General features: G+C 37.2%; 1 protein-coding gene across 1 annotated transcript in view; it reads right to left on the bottom strand.

The window, feature by feature from the left end:
* Positions 1 to 15157, bottom strand: part of FER1L6 (fer-1 like family member 6) — a 160778-nt gene that overhangs the window by 109556 nt on the left and 36065 nt on the right. The window contains 2 exon segments of the mRNA XM_044684251.1: positions 7449 to 7583; positions 14513 to 14637. Coding sequence (XP_044540186.1) covers positions 7449 to 7583; positions 14513 to 14637 — 260 coding nt within the window.

Here is a 15157-nt window from a genome sequence, read left to right as displayed (position 1 = left end):
AGGGAGGAAGGAAGGAAGGAAGGAAAGAAGGAAGGAAAGAAGGAAGGAAAGAAGGAAGGAAAGAAGGAAGGAAGGAAGAAAGATGGATATATCGATCGATAGATATACTAATTGATAGACAGACAGACAGATAGATAGATATGTAGATAGATAGATAAATGAGAGAGAGAGAGAATCATAATATCAATATATATGATAACAGAAGCCACTATATAGTAACTATTAAGCCAGCTTTGAATCTACAGGGAATGAAAGAAATTGGATGTGAGATCTGTGAAGTACGTTGTAATCAAGTGCTATACCCAGAAATGGAATAGGAGACAGGCTGTTTCCAGGGAACAGTATATACATATGTATATGTGTGTGTGTGTGTGTGTGTGTGTGTGTAAAGGAAGGCTCGTGAATGGAACAATTTCTTCCTGATTCTCAATTTCCTGTTTGTGCTCAATTAGAGAGCTAACAGAGACATGACTTCTGAGAATTCTCAGCTGAAAAAATGAGGAGGATTTTGTGGAGTGTCAGCTCAAAATAAGTCAACACAGTGTGGTATGGTGGCCCAGAAAACTAATCAGAACTCTGGCTGCATCCATCCACTTCTCTCCATTCACATGGCCACCATCTTAGTTCAGGTACTTATGACCTCTCTCCTCCACTTTTGCAATAACTTCCTAATTGGACCTCTTCCTCCAGGCTCACCCTTCTCCAATCTATCCTCTATGCAGCTGTCAAAGTAATATATTGAGCCTGAGTATAACTATGCCTTTTCCCAGATTTAAAAAGCTCTAGCAGCTCCTTGTCTCTTCTAGGATAATATACAAATACTTCTATTTGTCATTCAAATTCCTTTGTAATGTGACCCCAGCCTACCTTTCCAGGTTTATTACTCATTAGATCTCTTTACTCATTCTATCTTCCAGCTAACCTGTTCTGTATATAAAACATTCCATTGGATCATGAGCTCTTTAAGGCCCTCTTTTTGTATCCCCAGGGCTTAGCACAGTGTCTGGCACATAATAGGAGCTTAATAAAATTTTATTGATAACATTCCATCTCCTTTCTCAGTATGTCTGCCCTGCCTCCTAGTGATGCCTTTCTTTACTCCCTTTCCTTAGAATCCCTATTTTCCTTTTTATAAAAACCTGTACCTTCTCTCTTAGAATCAATACAAAGTATTGATCCCAAGGCAGAACAGTGAGAAAGGCTAGACAATTGGGGTTAAGAGACTTGCCCAGAGTCACACAGCTAGGAAGTGTCTGAGGTCAGATTTAGACAGAAACTTGACTCTCCAGGCTTGATTCTATCCACTTAGCTACCTAGCTGCCCCAAATCCCTTTTTTTCTTCAAAGCTCAGCTATTTCCTGATCCTCCAGCTGCTACGGCTTCCCAACAAAATTACCTTGGATTTATATTGTATTTGATTGACCAAGACCTGAGTTCTCTGATCAGCTTAATGAGGTCATTATGAGCTTTTGTATTTTGTATTTACCTTATATTTCTTTTTTTATATGTAATATATTTATATGTAATATATTTCTTTTTTTATGATTACATCGTCTCTCTCCTTGAAGGAGATGCTTCATTTTTGTCCCTTCATCTCAGAACCCAGCTCAGTGAACTGGCATACAACAGGTCTTTAATAAATGCTTACTGATTGAGTGATTGAGTGAGTGAGTGAGCGTATGAGTGGACAAGTGAGTGTGCCTGAAATCTTTAGCAATTCATTCTGGAAGGATTTGTGCCTATGAGAAACACCAGAAAAGGGCTGTAGTTACTCATTTTGTAAAATCTGAAAGGTTCTTTGTCACATCTCAGGTACATGTGTATCCAATAGCCCAGGGCCGCTTGCAGGATGTTATCACAGCTGTAGCTCCACAAGTTGTCTCTTTAGACTTTTTTGTCCCCAACCAGAGTGATAAATCTAAGAATATAGCTAGAATATCGTTTATTCTTAGATCTCCAGAGATGTGAGCAGCTCCCATTCAAGATAGCAAGGCAAATCAGGCATGGGACAGCTTTTATTTCACCTACTGAGAGAAAATATATTAAGAACACACAGTAGTTCAGAAACAATATAATTCTCCCTCTTGGGTGAATCCTACTTTCCTTCGAGGGTCTCATATAATCTCTCAGGCTCCCCTTGGGCCAGGGCTTAATCCTTGTGAGTGACTCCTCTTAGAAGGCAAATTAACTCGATATTGTTACAGAGGCAACCCCTTATAGAAAACATTCTGATGAGACCCAGTTTAACACAGAGTTGCCTTGTGGGCTTACAACCTGGTGGTTCTACCATAAGAGCTTGGACTTCCCTCACAAGGTAATGTAACCAAGATTACTCTAGAAAGAATTCCCTTCCCTCCAGACTTAGTACAGGTCTAGTAGTGGAGAGAAAATTCCAGATCTTTTGTTTCCTTCTCTTATGGCTCATTCTCTTATTGTTTGCCAGTTAAAGGACTACATACAGAATGTCTTTCTTTGTATGAATCTGGTGCTGATCAAGAACTCCTGAGGACTGTAGCATTTTACCAGGACAACAGATTCAGAATCTAACTTTCTTTCAGAAATCTGTAATCCAATAACTTTATTTGCTCAGCCATGTTCTTCCTCTCTCCAGACTTGTATCTCTCAGTCCAAGAAGTTATGCCATTATTTCTCTGAATCTGGGGGCTAGAAACTAAGTTTCTGAACTCAGAAGCTTTACTCACAGGTTTAGCATGTGAAAGCATGTACAACTGCAATGTTTTCTTCATCATTAGTGGTTTCCAGAAGGATGATTGTTTGTATACTGATGCTTTTTAGATCTCCACTGCCTCAAGATTACAGTCACATGCCTCCTCTTAACACTGTTGCTTTCTATTCTGTTCATATCTCAGGATTTTATCAAAAGAGGGCAAAAAAGATGTTTCTGGAACGGATTCTCTTTCTGACAAGCACAGCACTAATAGATAGGTTTATGCTACAACAGCCAAGCCACTTAATTTATCACCAGTGCCCCATAGATGCTCTTAATGTCTCAATGGACATGGCCATTGTCCATCTTCCAGAGGAATGTAATAAAAACTCCAAACAAAAGCTCATCACATAATGACCTCATTAAGCTGATCAGAGAACTCAGGTCTAGGTCAATCAATCAGTAATAATTTATTAAGCACCTACTATATGTGCTAAGCACTGGGCATACAAAGAAAGGCAAAAGAATTCAGTTCTTTCAAAGAGCTCATTGTGCAAAGAGGAAGATTTAGATCTATATATGCAATAAGCCTTCTATAGATCCTTTTCTTTCTCCTCTTTATGATATCTTTCCATTCCTCAACCTCTAGACACAGTTAAGCCTCCTTTTCTGCTTCTTTAGATTATTTCTCTTCTTCCTTTTCACCTTGAAGTCTTTCCTACATTTTTGACAAACATTTCCTTCTTTTCTATAATGTAGAGAGTGAAGATGGTTTTCTTTTACTCCTTTTACCTCCTCCTAGAAGGAAGGTCAGTTTGTGTTTGGAATGCAGATAGAATTCACTTGGCCACGGGAGGAATACAAACATCGTACACTTGATATAGGCCATTTCAAGTTCTCTCTGCTCTCCACGTTTGCTGGAAGTGAGATCTTTCTAGGAGTTTCTCTGGAGAACTGCTTTGGCATATTGCTTGTTGCTTGTTAGTACACCAATACCTTGATACCCATATCCAACTTCCTTTCCATTCTTTTATTAATGTCTTTCTTTGTACTGCCAATCATTTTACTCACAAAATTATCTTCTTGAGTGCTTCTCCACAAATTCTTCTGATCCTCTAATGCAAGTCACACACTCTACATATCCAATAAATTGTAAAGTCAACAAATCCCATCGAATTGAATTAGATTTAAATCATATCATTTCTGCCTCTACAATATCTCCCCTGTCTATTTGAACACTACTTCCCACCATTCTCTTTTCTCCGTCTATCTCTGCACCTTTGTTTACCCAGCCTTAATGCTTAAAATAGATTCTATCCTACTCCCACATCCATGTATTAAGGTCCTTCCTTGCCTCTCTTCCTCCCACCTTCCTTCCTCTCTTTCTCCCTTTCTTTTTTCCCCTTCCCTCCCTTTCTATAGCTTTCATTCCTTCCTTCCATCCTTCTTTACTTCCTCCTTCCATGCCTCTCTCCTTTGCTTCCCAGGCAGGGTTAAATATAGCTTTCTTCATGGAATTTCCCCAATCCTTTAAGTTAAAATAATTTCTCCCTCTTGAAATTTCTCACAGCCTTTTCCCTGGACCTTCCTTTGTACCTCTCACATTTTATCTTCTATCATACTTATTTATATAGCTGTTTTATCCCTCTTATTGGATTATAAGATCCTTGAGGACAGAAACTGTCATTTTTCATTTATGTATCTTTCATGTTTATCTTGCACAGGGCTTGGCACAGAATAGGCTCTTAATGGGTGCTGATAGAATTGCACTGTTGAATTGAACAAAGGAAATAAATAAACCTATTGCCCTTTCTTCCAGATCCTAGGTTTTATTTCAACAATAACAACAATATCTAGCTTACTAATAAAAGTCATCCTACAGAAAGTAACTGAGCTAGACTAAGACAGTCAGACCCCAAACATCTTTCAAACAGGGAGTGTTTGATTTCATATTGACAGCAGAGAAAATCTATTTTACAAGACTGGAGATAAGAGATTAATGGGCTTGTTGGGGGCTTGGAAGGAAAATCTAGGAAAAACAAAGCAAGCTGTAAAGGTTAGTTTAATTATGAGAACTCTTATGGTCCAAGATCATTAAAATCTTTGCTGCATATTCGCAACATATTTGTTTGTTATTTTAGTGCTTGCTATAACCAGAAGGAAAATTCAGAAGAAGCCAATCTATACAGAGGACAGCCAATTAAAAATTCTGGACAAAGCAGAGGAATATTGAACTAGGTAAAAAACCTTTGGGTGATAAAAATTTCCATTTGAAAATGTTTTTATTTTGAAACTCAACAAATGCCAAATTAAATGAGCATCTGTATATACATAGTACAAGAGGAAAAAGAGGAGTATATTCATGAAACTTCAGATCTTTACATACAGCTTGCTTTTCTTTTAAAAGATTGGATATAATATTTTTGACCTATAGTTTAAAAAATAAAGAGCAATCTTTGGTGCAGTGGAAAAAATGTTGAATTTCAAGTTAATATCTGCTTCCTATGTGATCTTGGCCAAATTGCTTAACCTCTCTGGGCCTGAGGCACTTCATTTGTAAACTTAGACCATTTGCAAATGACCTATAAAGCTCCAAAATTTTAGTATTGTGATTTTTCTGTTTTTCTGACTAGAGAACACTTGGCTGATTTAAGAGGTAGTAGACTGCCCTTCTAGATTTTATATTATTCAGTTGTTTCTGTTTTGTACAACTCCTTATAACCTAATTTGGGGTCTTCTTGGCAAAGATACTGGAGTGGTTTGCCATTTTCTTCTCCATCTCTTTTTAACAAGTGAGGAACTGAGGGAAACAGGGTTCAATGATTTGCCCAGTGTCACACAACTACTAAGGGATTGATGTCATATTTCAATGGCCTTCTAGCCACTGTGCCACCTCGCTGCTTTATGAGCTGCTTGGTAGTAGGAATAAAATACAAATATCACTTAATATGATATTACTGTGTGAGGCCAGATTTCAATGACACTCTATCAACTTTACCACCTACCTTCTCCATGAGCTGCTGGATAATAAGAATAAAATGTAAATATCACTTAACTTGTTATCATTGTGTCCAAACACTATCTCAGTAGAATGATCACAGCTTAGTAAAGTTGAAAGTGTGTAAGATCTTTGCACAAACAAAACCAATGCAACCAAGATTAAAAGGCAAAACAACAGAAAGGGGGAATTTTGTAGCAAGTATCTTTTTAAAAAGTCTCATTTCTCAAAAAAATAGAGAACTGAATCAAATTTATAAGAATAAAAAGTATTCTCCAATTAAGAAATAGTTAACAGATATGTGGAGACAATTCTTAGATGAAGAACCTAAAACTTTATCTTTAGGCATGTGAAAAAATGCTCCAAATCACTATTAATTAATTAATTGATTTGTTAAAAATTATGAAGTACCATCTTATACCTATCAGACTGGCTAGTATGATCAAAAAAGGAAAATGATAAATGTTGGAAGGAATGTGGAAAAATTGGGATATTAATGCACTGTTGATATGTGAACTGATACAACCATTATGAAGAGAAATTTGGAACCATGCCCAAAAGGTCACAAAACTGTGTGCCCTTTGACTCAGCAATGCCACTACTAGATCCAGATCTCAAAAGAACCAAAGATGAGGGGAAAGAACCTACTAGTATAATAATATTTGTAGTAGCTATTTTTGTGGTAGCAAAAAACTGGAAACTGAATGTCCACCAATTAAGAAATAACTGAACAAATTGTGGCATATGATTACAATAGAATACTGTTGTGCCATAAGAAATGGCAAACAAAATGATCACAAAAAAGCCCAGAAAGACTTATATGAAGTGATTCAAAGTGAAGCGAACAGAACAAGGATAGTGTCATACATAGTAAGAGTAGTATCAGGTTGATCAAATATGAGTGGCTTTATCATTATCAGCAATTCAAGGATTCAGATCAGGACAACTCCAATGGACTAATGATGAAAAGGTCTATGCACTTGAAATGACAGAGTCTAAATGCAGATTGAAGCACATCATTCTTCATTTTATTTTCTCCATGAATTTTTCTGTAGCATAAGCAATATGTGTCTTGTTTCACAAAATGACAAACATGAAAATATGTATTGTATAATGGCACATTACAACTTATATTACCTGTTGTTTTAGGAAGGAGAGAAATGTAGGAGGAAAAGAGAGAATATAGATCACAAAATGTCAGAAAATGATTAATTAGAATTATATCAAGATGTAATCTGGACAAAATAAAAAAATTAATCAAAAACATTTTTAAGAAAAGAAAATGTGTAAGATCTTCAGTCAGTAAGATATGAGTTCAAATTCCATCTCACACTTTTATTAGCTGGGTGTGGCTCTTGGGAAGTCACTTAACCTCTTAGTTTTCCCATCCATAAAATGAGGATAATAGTAGCACCTAGCTCCCAGGTGGTTATGAGGATCAAATGAGAAAATAATATAGTTTTTAGCAAAGTGTCTGACACAAAGTAAGAACTATCTATCTATGATCTATCTATCTATCTATCTATCTATCTATCTATCTATCTATCTATCTATCTATCTATCTATCTATCTGTTAGCTGTCATCATCATCATTATTTTCATTATCATTATTGTTATTATCATTATGATGGCTAATCTTTTTTTTCTCTCTAAAGTGAAAAGATTGAACCAGATGACTTCTAACCCTCTTGTAGTTCTAAAATCACAATCCTGTTCCTTTCCATCCCTGATCCACACTCATTGAAGGAAAGGAGAAAGGGGCAATGATCATGCTGTCCTTACCACTGCATCGCTATCATAGAGCTCCACCACAACTAGGGGTGGGGATTCGGCAACTTCCCTTTGGTCCCCATAAAGAGAGATATTGTTGAACAGCAGCATCTGGTTCCAGGTAGGGGATAGTGTCTGGGATATAACCTACAGGGCAAAGAGAAAAGAACTGATTAGGCTCCAATCCCAACAACAACCACAACTCCAGAACATTGTCCTATTCTCTCACCCTAAACAAACAATATGTGGGCTTGGAGTCACAAAACTGAATTTCAAAACTTAATTCTAAGAGGCCATGAGCAAATTCAAGTCCCTCTTCTATGAAATCTTGAACTTCAATATGGTCATCTATAAAGTGGGAATTGGAATCACAGGAACAAATGGCTAGGGGTCACCTTCCACAGGAATCCCATCTATAATGTTCTGAACAAGCAGTTCTGTCTTATAGTTGTTGTGAGGATCCAAATTTTTAAAAAATGTATAGGATGGCTTTCTTAGAGCACTTCAGAGTCTGTCATGTGAACAAGGGTTTATACTTGTTCTATTTGGCCTTAGAGGGCAGGACTGGGAGCAAAGAGTGGGAGTTTCAGAAAAGCAAATTTTTATCTTCCTAAAAATTAACACTGTTCCAAAGTGGAATGTCTTTCTTTGAGAAGTTATGAGTTATCCATCAATGGGGATCTTCAGCCTGCTTCTCCTTGGATACCTTTCAGTATGGAGAACTAACCCTATTTCATTTTCAAATTGTTTTATAGGTATTTCTTTTTGGAGTTCAACTCTCCATATTACCCTTGGGAGAATGTAATAGATATGTGTGTTGAACCATTTGTAGACCATTGATTAAGAACCAAGGACCAAGGACTTCTTTAAAGAGTTTGATCTTTGTCATAGAAAAATTTGTTTGATTAAAAAATGGATCCAGAGCATGCTAAATCTTATAAGATGAATATGAAAGAGATCTTGGATAGTGGTTAATGACATGGTTAGAGGAAATGCTAGCCCTAAAGCCCCTCAATAGAGCTCCTTTCCCACTTTGGGGTACCTCTTCTCTCCCATCTCCTGGTTTCTTCAGATTGACTGATCCTTGCCTACTCTATTTGACTCTCCATCATGACTTTCCCAAAAGATGCTTTTCCAAGGTTTTTACTTTGATACCTTAAGCCAAAAGAATGACTAAGAATTTCAGGTACTGTAGAAGTTAGAGGTAGGGCTGGTAGTTAAGGATTGGGTGGGTATATGGCTGTAGCTATAATACATTATACCAGATGTAGTCTGACCAGGATAGTGTAGAGCATGACTATCACTTTATTTCTGGAAACTACGTTCTTCCTAAGGCCACCTAGACTAGCTTTTTGGAGCTTCTCTCCTAAATTGTTGACTCTTATTGAGCTTACAACTAGCTTTGCAAAGCCCCAAATCTCTCTCTTTAAAAAAGAAAAATCCTTATCTTGTGTCTTAGTAGGTATTGGTTCCAAGGCAGAAGAACAGTGAAGACTAGGCATTTGTAGTTAAGTGGCTTCCCCAGTCACACAACTGGGAAGTGTCAGAGGCCTGATTTGAATTTAGGACCTCCTGTCCCCAGGTTTGGTGTTCTATCCACTGAACCACCTAGTTGCCCCTACCCCAAATCTCCTTCAAAATAAGGAAAGAAGGAAGGAAGGATGGATGGATAGAAGGAGGGAGGGAGAAAAATAAGCATTTATTAAGCCAGGGACTGAGCTAGGCACTTTACAAATATTATCTAATTTGAACCTCAGAACAACCCTGGATTGAATCTCACAACTATTATGATTTTCATTGAGAGATCTGAGGCAAATAGACTTGCCTTGTAGGAGATTGGATTTCAACTGGGGTCTTCCTTGCTCCAGGCCCAGCACTCTATCCACTAAACCATCTAGATGGGAATAGATAATGTGCCAATTGCCAACCTTGAGAAACTAAGGTTCTTTGAGTATTAGATAAATTATTTCAGTTGAGACACAAGAGATATCATTAGCTTGCTTTGTCTCACCGGAGTAGGGTGGAGAGAAACCTTTTGTCAAGAAAGGCCTGAGTCACTTTCCCTTCCCTTTTCATTATACAGTCACTCTGTTCTCTGCTTGTGCTCCCAGTGGATAGATCCAAAGGACAAACTCAGCGCGGCTATAGCTAAATTTAGGGGTAGTTGTTTCTATAACCAAATCTGCCACTGCCCAAGTCCTTAAATCTTCCTAAAACTCCTGTCTCTCAGATCTTGATTATCCAAACTTCTGAACCTCCAGAGATCCAGAAAGAGCGTCCCAAATTTAAAGCTTTCAGCCCAGAGTTTTCTCCAGTTGGGATCCTGAATCATCCTATGGTCATGAGATGGCATTTTTATAGCTTTTCTTTATGTGAGTCATAAAAATGTTGTGCTTATCACATTTCTTCTCTGGTTTTATTCTATTTTATGTTTTAGACACAATGAGGTTTAAAATAATTTATAAAGATCATGAACTTCTCCTGACAGATACTGGAATCAGTGCAGCTAACTCCAGTCATTTTCTTTAATAAAATTTCACAAATGGACAATTACTTGCTCTCAGTACCCCTCCCACCCAAATCTCAACATTAATTTCATGCTTTCAGTAGAAATGAGGCACACACTATTCTAATGCAATTTATATTTTTTGTACTGTTTTCAGGCACTGAAAATATTACACCAGCCTCTGGGGCACCTTAGGCTTTGAAGCCCCATTCAATTCAAATTACCCAATATTTATTTGGTATGGTCTATAAATAAGGCCCTGGAATAGGGAAATAGAGATAAATCAGACAGAGTCATTCATGTGACAAACTCTTTGTTTAGAATTCATATGGCTGATAAAAGAAAGTTTCTTTTATTTTCAAAATGTAGCAAGACTCCCCATCAAGTCCCAAGTTGCCATCTAGTCCAAATGGTTAGTTGATTCCATTAATGACTGGGTTTCAGTTGTGGTTTTTAGCAGATTGTAGTCTCCTGTTCAGCCTGGGACATGCCAGGGACCACTGTAAACTACTGCTAAGAGGATGCAAAGATATGAGTAATAGAAAGAGCATTAGGTTTAGTATGAGAGGACCCAAGTTCAAACCCCAGCTCTGTATTGTATGATCTTGGGCAAGTCATTTAAATTCTTTGGGCCTCAGTTTCCACAACTGTAAAAAGAGAACGTTAAACCAAACGTCCCTGAGGCCTCATCCACTTCAAAATTCTATGAACCAACGAATCTGATATTGCCCTTGGAGAAGATGAATCTATCCAGGGTTCTAGACCCAAGACAGTGCTGGACTGCCATGAAGGGTAAGTAAGCATTTTTGTGGTGGCTAACAGGTCAGATGCACCTTTTGCCCTTGTGTAAGTAAATAAGGATTCAGTCAGCCCAACAGGTGAATAGTGGTGACTCCATATATTTGGATGGTCCAACCACTTCTCAGGTATGGATATACAGTCTCCTTTCAGGAAACAAGGTTAATCTAAATCCCCTATAAATTCGGACTAATGACTCAGCATCATGGAAATTTTCCGGAATCACACAATCTTGGATTTATACAGGACCTTGGAAGTTGTCTTATTTACCTAATGGGTAAATTATTCCTCTTAACAAAAGGCTGCTCAATAAAATGTGAGTTCCTTGATGTAAAGAATGTTTATCTTTATATCCCTAGCACCTAACGCATTATAGGTGATTAATAAAATTCTTATTGACTCATCCTCTGTCTGTGCATCTCTAATCACAAAGAAGCCCATAACTTCCGATATAGCCATCTTTAGTTCTTAGGTTATCCGTCCTAATATGGAGTTAAAATCAATCTGTTCTCAGTGTTGACTTTACATGTAGGAAGAGCACTTCTCTGAGAGTGTTGACCAGCCTACTTGACCAAAATATCTTCTCTATCTACTTTCTGAGGTGCCTAAAAATGTTCACCATTAAGGTCAGTCCTCAGAGGCTTTCTTAAAGAAACATTTGAAAAAATTTCATATTTTATCTTATCTTGGGAAGAAGGATACATAAAAGATAATTAGAAAGGAGGAGAAAATATGGTAGCATGTTAGGAAATTTGAATGCTGTAGGCTTTCTCCCCCCACTTCTGGTCCAGGCTTTTAGATGTATATTTATCTAGTTAGCTATCTAGTTAACTAGCATTGATATAGCACTTTTTAAGGATCGCAAAGTGCTTTACAAATATTACCTCATTTTATCTACACGACAACTCTGGGAGGTAAGTGCTATATTATTCCCATTATAGAGGACTTAAAAATGCTTCTTGTTTGGAAATGGAGGTGATGCCCATCAATCGAAGAATAACTGAATAGTTATGATATAAGAATGTCCTAGAATGTTACTGTATTATAAGAAATTATGAAGGGGTAGCTTTCAAAAAGACTTGGGATGACTTATATGAGCTAATACAAAGTAACATGAGCAGAATTACATACTGATAGCAATATTGTAACGACAATCAATATGAAATACTTAGCTACTCTAATCAACACAATGGTCCATAACAATTCTAAAGATCATGATAAAATTGCTGTTTGTGGCCAAAGAGAGATCTGATGAACTCTGAAAGCAAATTGAAGCAATTTTTTTCCTTTATTTTTTCTTGCTCCTTCCTGCCACTTGTACCACCTAAAGTGGAACTGTGTTCCACATAATTTCATTGGTATAATGAGTATCATGGTTCTTGCCTTCTCAGTGGAGGAAGGGACAGAATTTGGTATTAAAATAAATTTAAAAAAATTAAATGCTTACTAACTGATAATTGAGTATTTCTCAGATAGAATATAAACTATTTGAGGGAAGGGACTGCTTCATTTTTGTTTTTGTCATCTTTAGTGCCTTGCACATAGTAAATGCTTGATCAATGCTTGTTAATTGATTAATTGAGCTTTTGACTACAACACACCATTCCTTTGGTAGGATATTTATATGTTTCAGGAAATCTAAAGATAATTTAAATTATTGCCAAAAGTTTTCCCTTCTAAATCACCAGTTAGACAGTTGCCCTGGTCACTCCCACACCTTCGAAGGAAATGTTAGTCCTTTTTGTTGCACAATAGCATTAATATGAGGTGTAGTACAGAGCCGGGTAACATAGCAGTTTTTGCAGGCTTTGGCTGAGTTCTTATGTCAGTTAGGAGTTTAGAATATTGGGAAAGAGTTTGAGTTGGACTTGGGACCTCGTGGAGAGAACCAGGGCCAGCTGAGCTCCTGCTTCTCCTTTCTTGAGATTGAAAACCTAGCCTAGCTTTGGAGAGTTTTTTTGAAATTTGTTAATTTAGATAAAACCTTTGAATCTCCTTACCCTACCTCATTTTCCTACCTTAATTTCCCTTACCCAAATGTCTGTGAGGAGTGAATAAGGAGAGTGAATCAGAGAGTTAGATCAAATCTGTGAGAGTTTATCTCTACCCTTGCAGTAATTTATCTAGAGATGTTTTGTAGCCATCATCCTAATCCCTTTTGATTTCAAAATCACCTGGAGAGCTGAGTAAAGGCTGGACCTTTCTCAAACTCCATTCCTGCTTCCCTTCCCCCACCTGAGGTTTCTCAAAGCAGCTGTTCCGGCTTCCTTAATCCTTTTACCCTGTCCATCTAACCTGAGAAGACAATAAACCCCTTTGTGTTTAAAACAGATCTGTTGGTTACTTCATTAGTTAATTAGTAAAAAAGGAAGAAGAAGAATAGAATCAACATACTCTAGGTTTGAGGGAAGCTGGGGTATCTATCTTGAAGGAGGTGTAACTCCAAAACAAGTCCCTTCCTGTGAAATTAACTAAAGCCTGTAGTTAATTTCAATCAGTCTATTTTCCTTCCAGTGTTTGTCTTTAGCCTAAGTCCTAGTCTGTATGCCCTGCTGCTGTTTGACTGTTTAGATTAATTCATCCTCTCCCTGGCAATCCTTGTTACCTCAATGTTATACTCCCAGACTTCAGACATTCCCTCATTGTCTCCTACCTCCTAAGCTGCCATCCTTCATCACTGAACCTTCCTTGTCCACTATATTGCCTTAACTTCCCTATTACCTAGTATATTCACTTGAATACCTCCAGCCTTGGATCCCTTGCTTTGTTTTGTTCCCTGATCCTACCAGTTATTACCCCTAGCTTCAGCCTCATATTATATCCTGCATTTCCCTATTACATCCTACCTAATTCCCATATTACCTCCCTAGAGAGTCCCTGATAACATCCTTCCAAAATCCCCTAACAGAGGGGAAGAGGCCTCAGAAAGATGAAAATTCTTAGCATTTGCCTCTAAGAAAAGTGCTATGTCCTCTTCTGGAATCATGAAGAGCTAATCAAGTAAGTATTCCACAGAAAAGATAATTTGCACTGATTAAGGAGAACTTTGACCCATATTTTATATGCTAAACACTTTCTGGAGGGACTTTAGATAACATCATTCTATAGATGAGGAACCCAAGAATCAAATGCCCAAGGTCACCCAGGTGGTAAGTGGCAGTGGCAGAATATGAACCCAGTTGCTCTGGTCCCAAATCCAGACTTCTCAGTATGTCCGGCCAAAGACAGCATGTTTAGGTTATGAATTTTATAAAGGCAGAGATTGCGGTCTCCTATTTATCTTATTTTTTCCCTTTTAAAAATGTTTACTTGATGCCAATATTCCACCCCCAATAGAGTCCTTTTGTAAGAAGAAGTAACAGTTAAGCAAAACAAACTGCTAAAGTAACTATGTTCAACTGTGCATATGATAATATTTTTATACATCTTTGTGTGCCCCAAAGCACCTACAACAGATCTGTACATAGTAATGGTGAATACTTAATAATTCTATTTTATTCAAAATCTTATTTCCAGTTCCAACTTATATTCCTGCCTCCATCTCCTCCTTCATCTACTGAGAAGCATTTATTGAATCAATACAAATAATAATAATAATTAATAATCATATAGCATTTTAAGGTAGTTACCTTCCCAGGTTGTTTCTAGGATCAAATGATTATATACATAAATGCTTTGAAAACTTTATAGCACTCTATAAGTGTCTATTATTATTATTCATTCATGTAACCATTTTCCTCATGGCAAAGGAGACCAGCTGCTTCATACTTACCTTTGTGGTCTGACAATGTGATAGAAAGGTGACTTTGGCAAAGGGATCAGAGAGTCCAGTGCTGTCTGCAGCTATGAGTCCCCTGGCCTGGTACATGTGTGCTCTTAACTGGAAGATGTGCTGGACTGTGAATAAATCAGGAAAAAGTCATCAGTTGTATGCCTATGTTGTATGGAAGAGACAGAAAGGAAAAGAGAGACAATATACGTAATCATCAAATGTCTTCCTGATTATACAAGCTATTTAAGGATATATGTGTGTGCATGGATATGTATACAGATATCTTCAAAAAATATATACAAGGTTAGAGATATATGTGTATAGAGATATAGATATAGCCTTAAGAATTGAATATATAATGATTTGGCTATCTACATCCTTAAGAGCTAAATATCTATGGATGCATATAAATGTGTATGTATATTTGAACAATAACATTTATATGAAGGGGAAATACCTCAGAAAGATGCAAATTCTTAGCATTAGCAGCTAAGAAAGGAGACATCTTCTTGCATCATGAAGAGCTAATCAGGTAAATATCCTATAGAAAAGGTAATTTGTACTGATTGATGATAAAATGTACTTTGTGCCACTATATATGTCTCTCTCTCACACACTCACATACTCTTTCTTTTTTCCTTCCTT

The sequence above is a fragment of the Gracilinanus agilis genome, chromosome 1, assembly GCF_016433145.1.
Source record: "Gracilinanus agilis isolate LMUSP501 chromosome 1, AgileGrace, whole genome shotgun sequence".
Lineage (NCBI taxonomy): Eukaryota > Metazoa > Chordata > Mammalia > Didelphimorphia > Didelphidae > Gracilinanus > Gracilinanus agilis.
The sequence above is the reverse complement of the archived record's forward strand: the minus strand, read 5'-3'. Positions and strand labels throughout refer to the sequence as shown.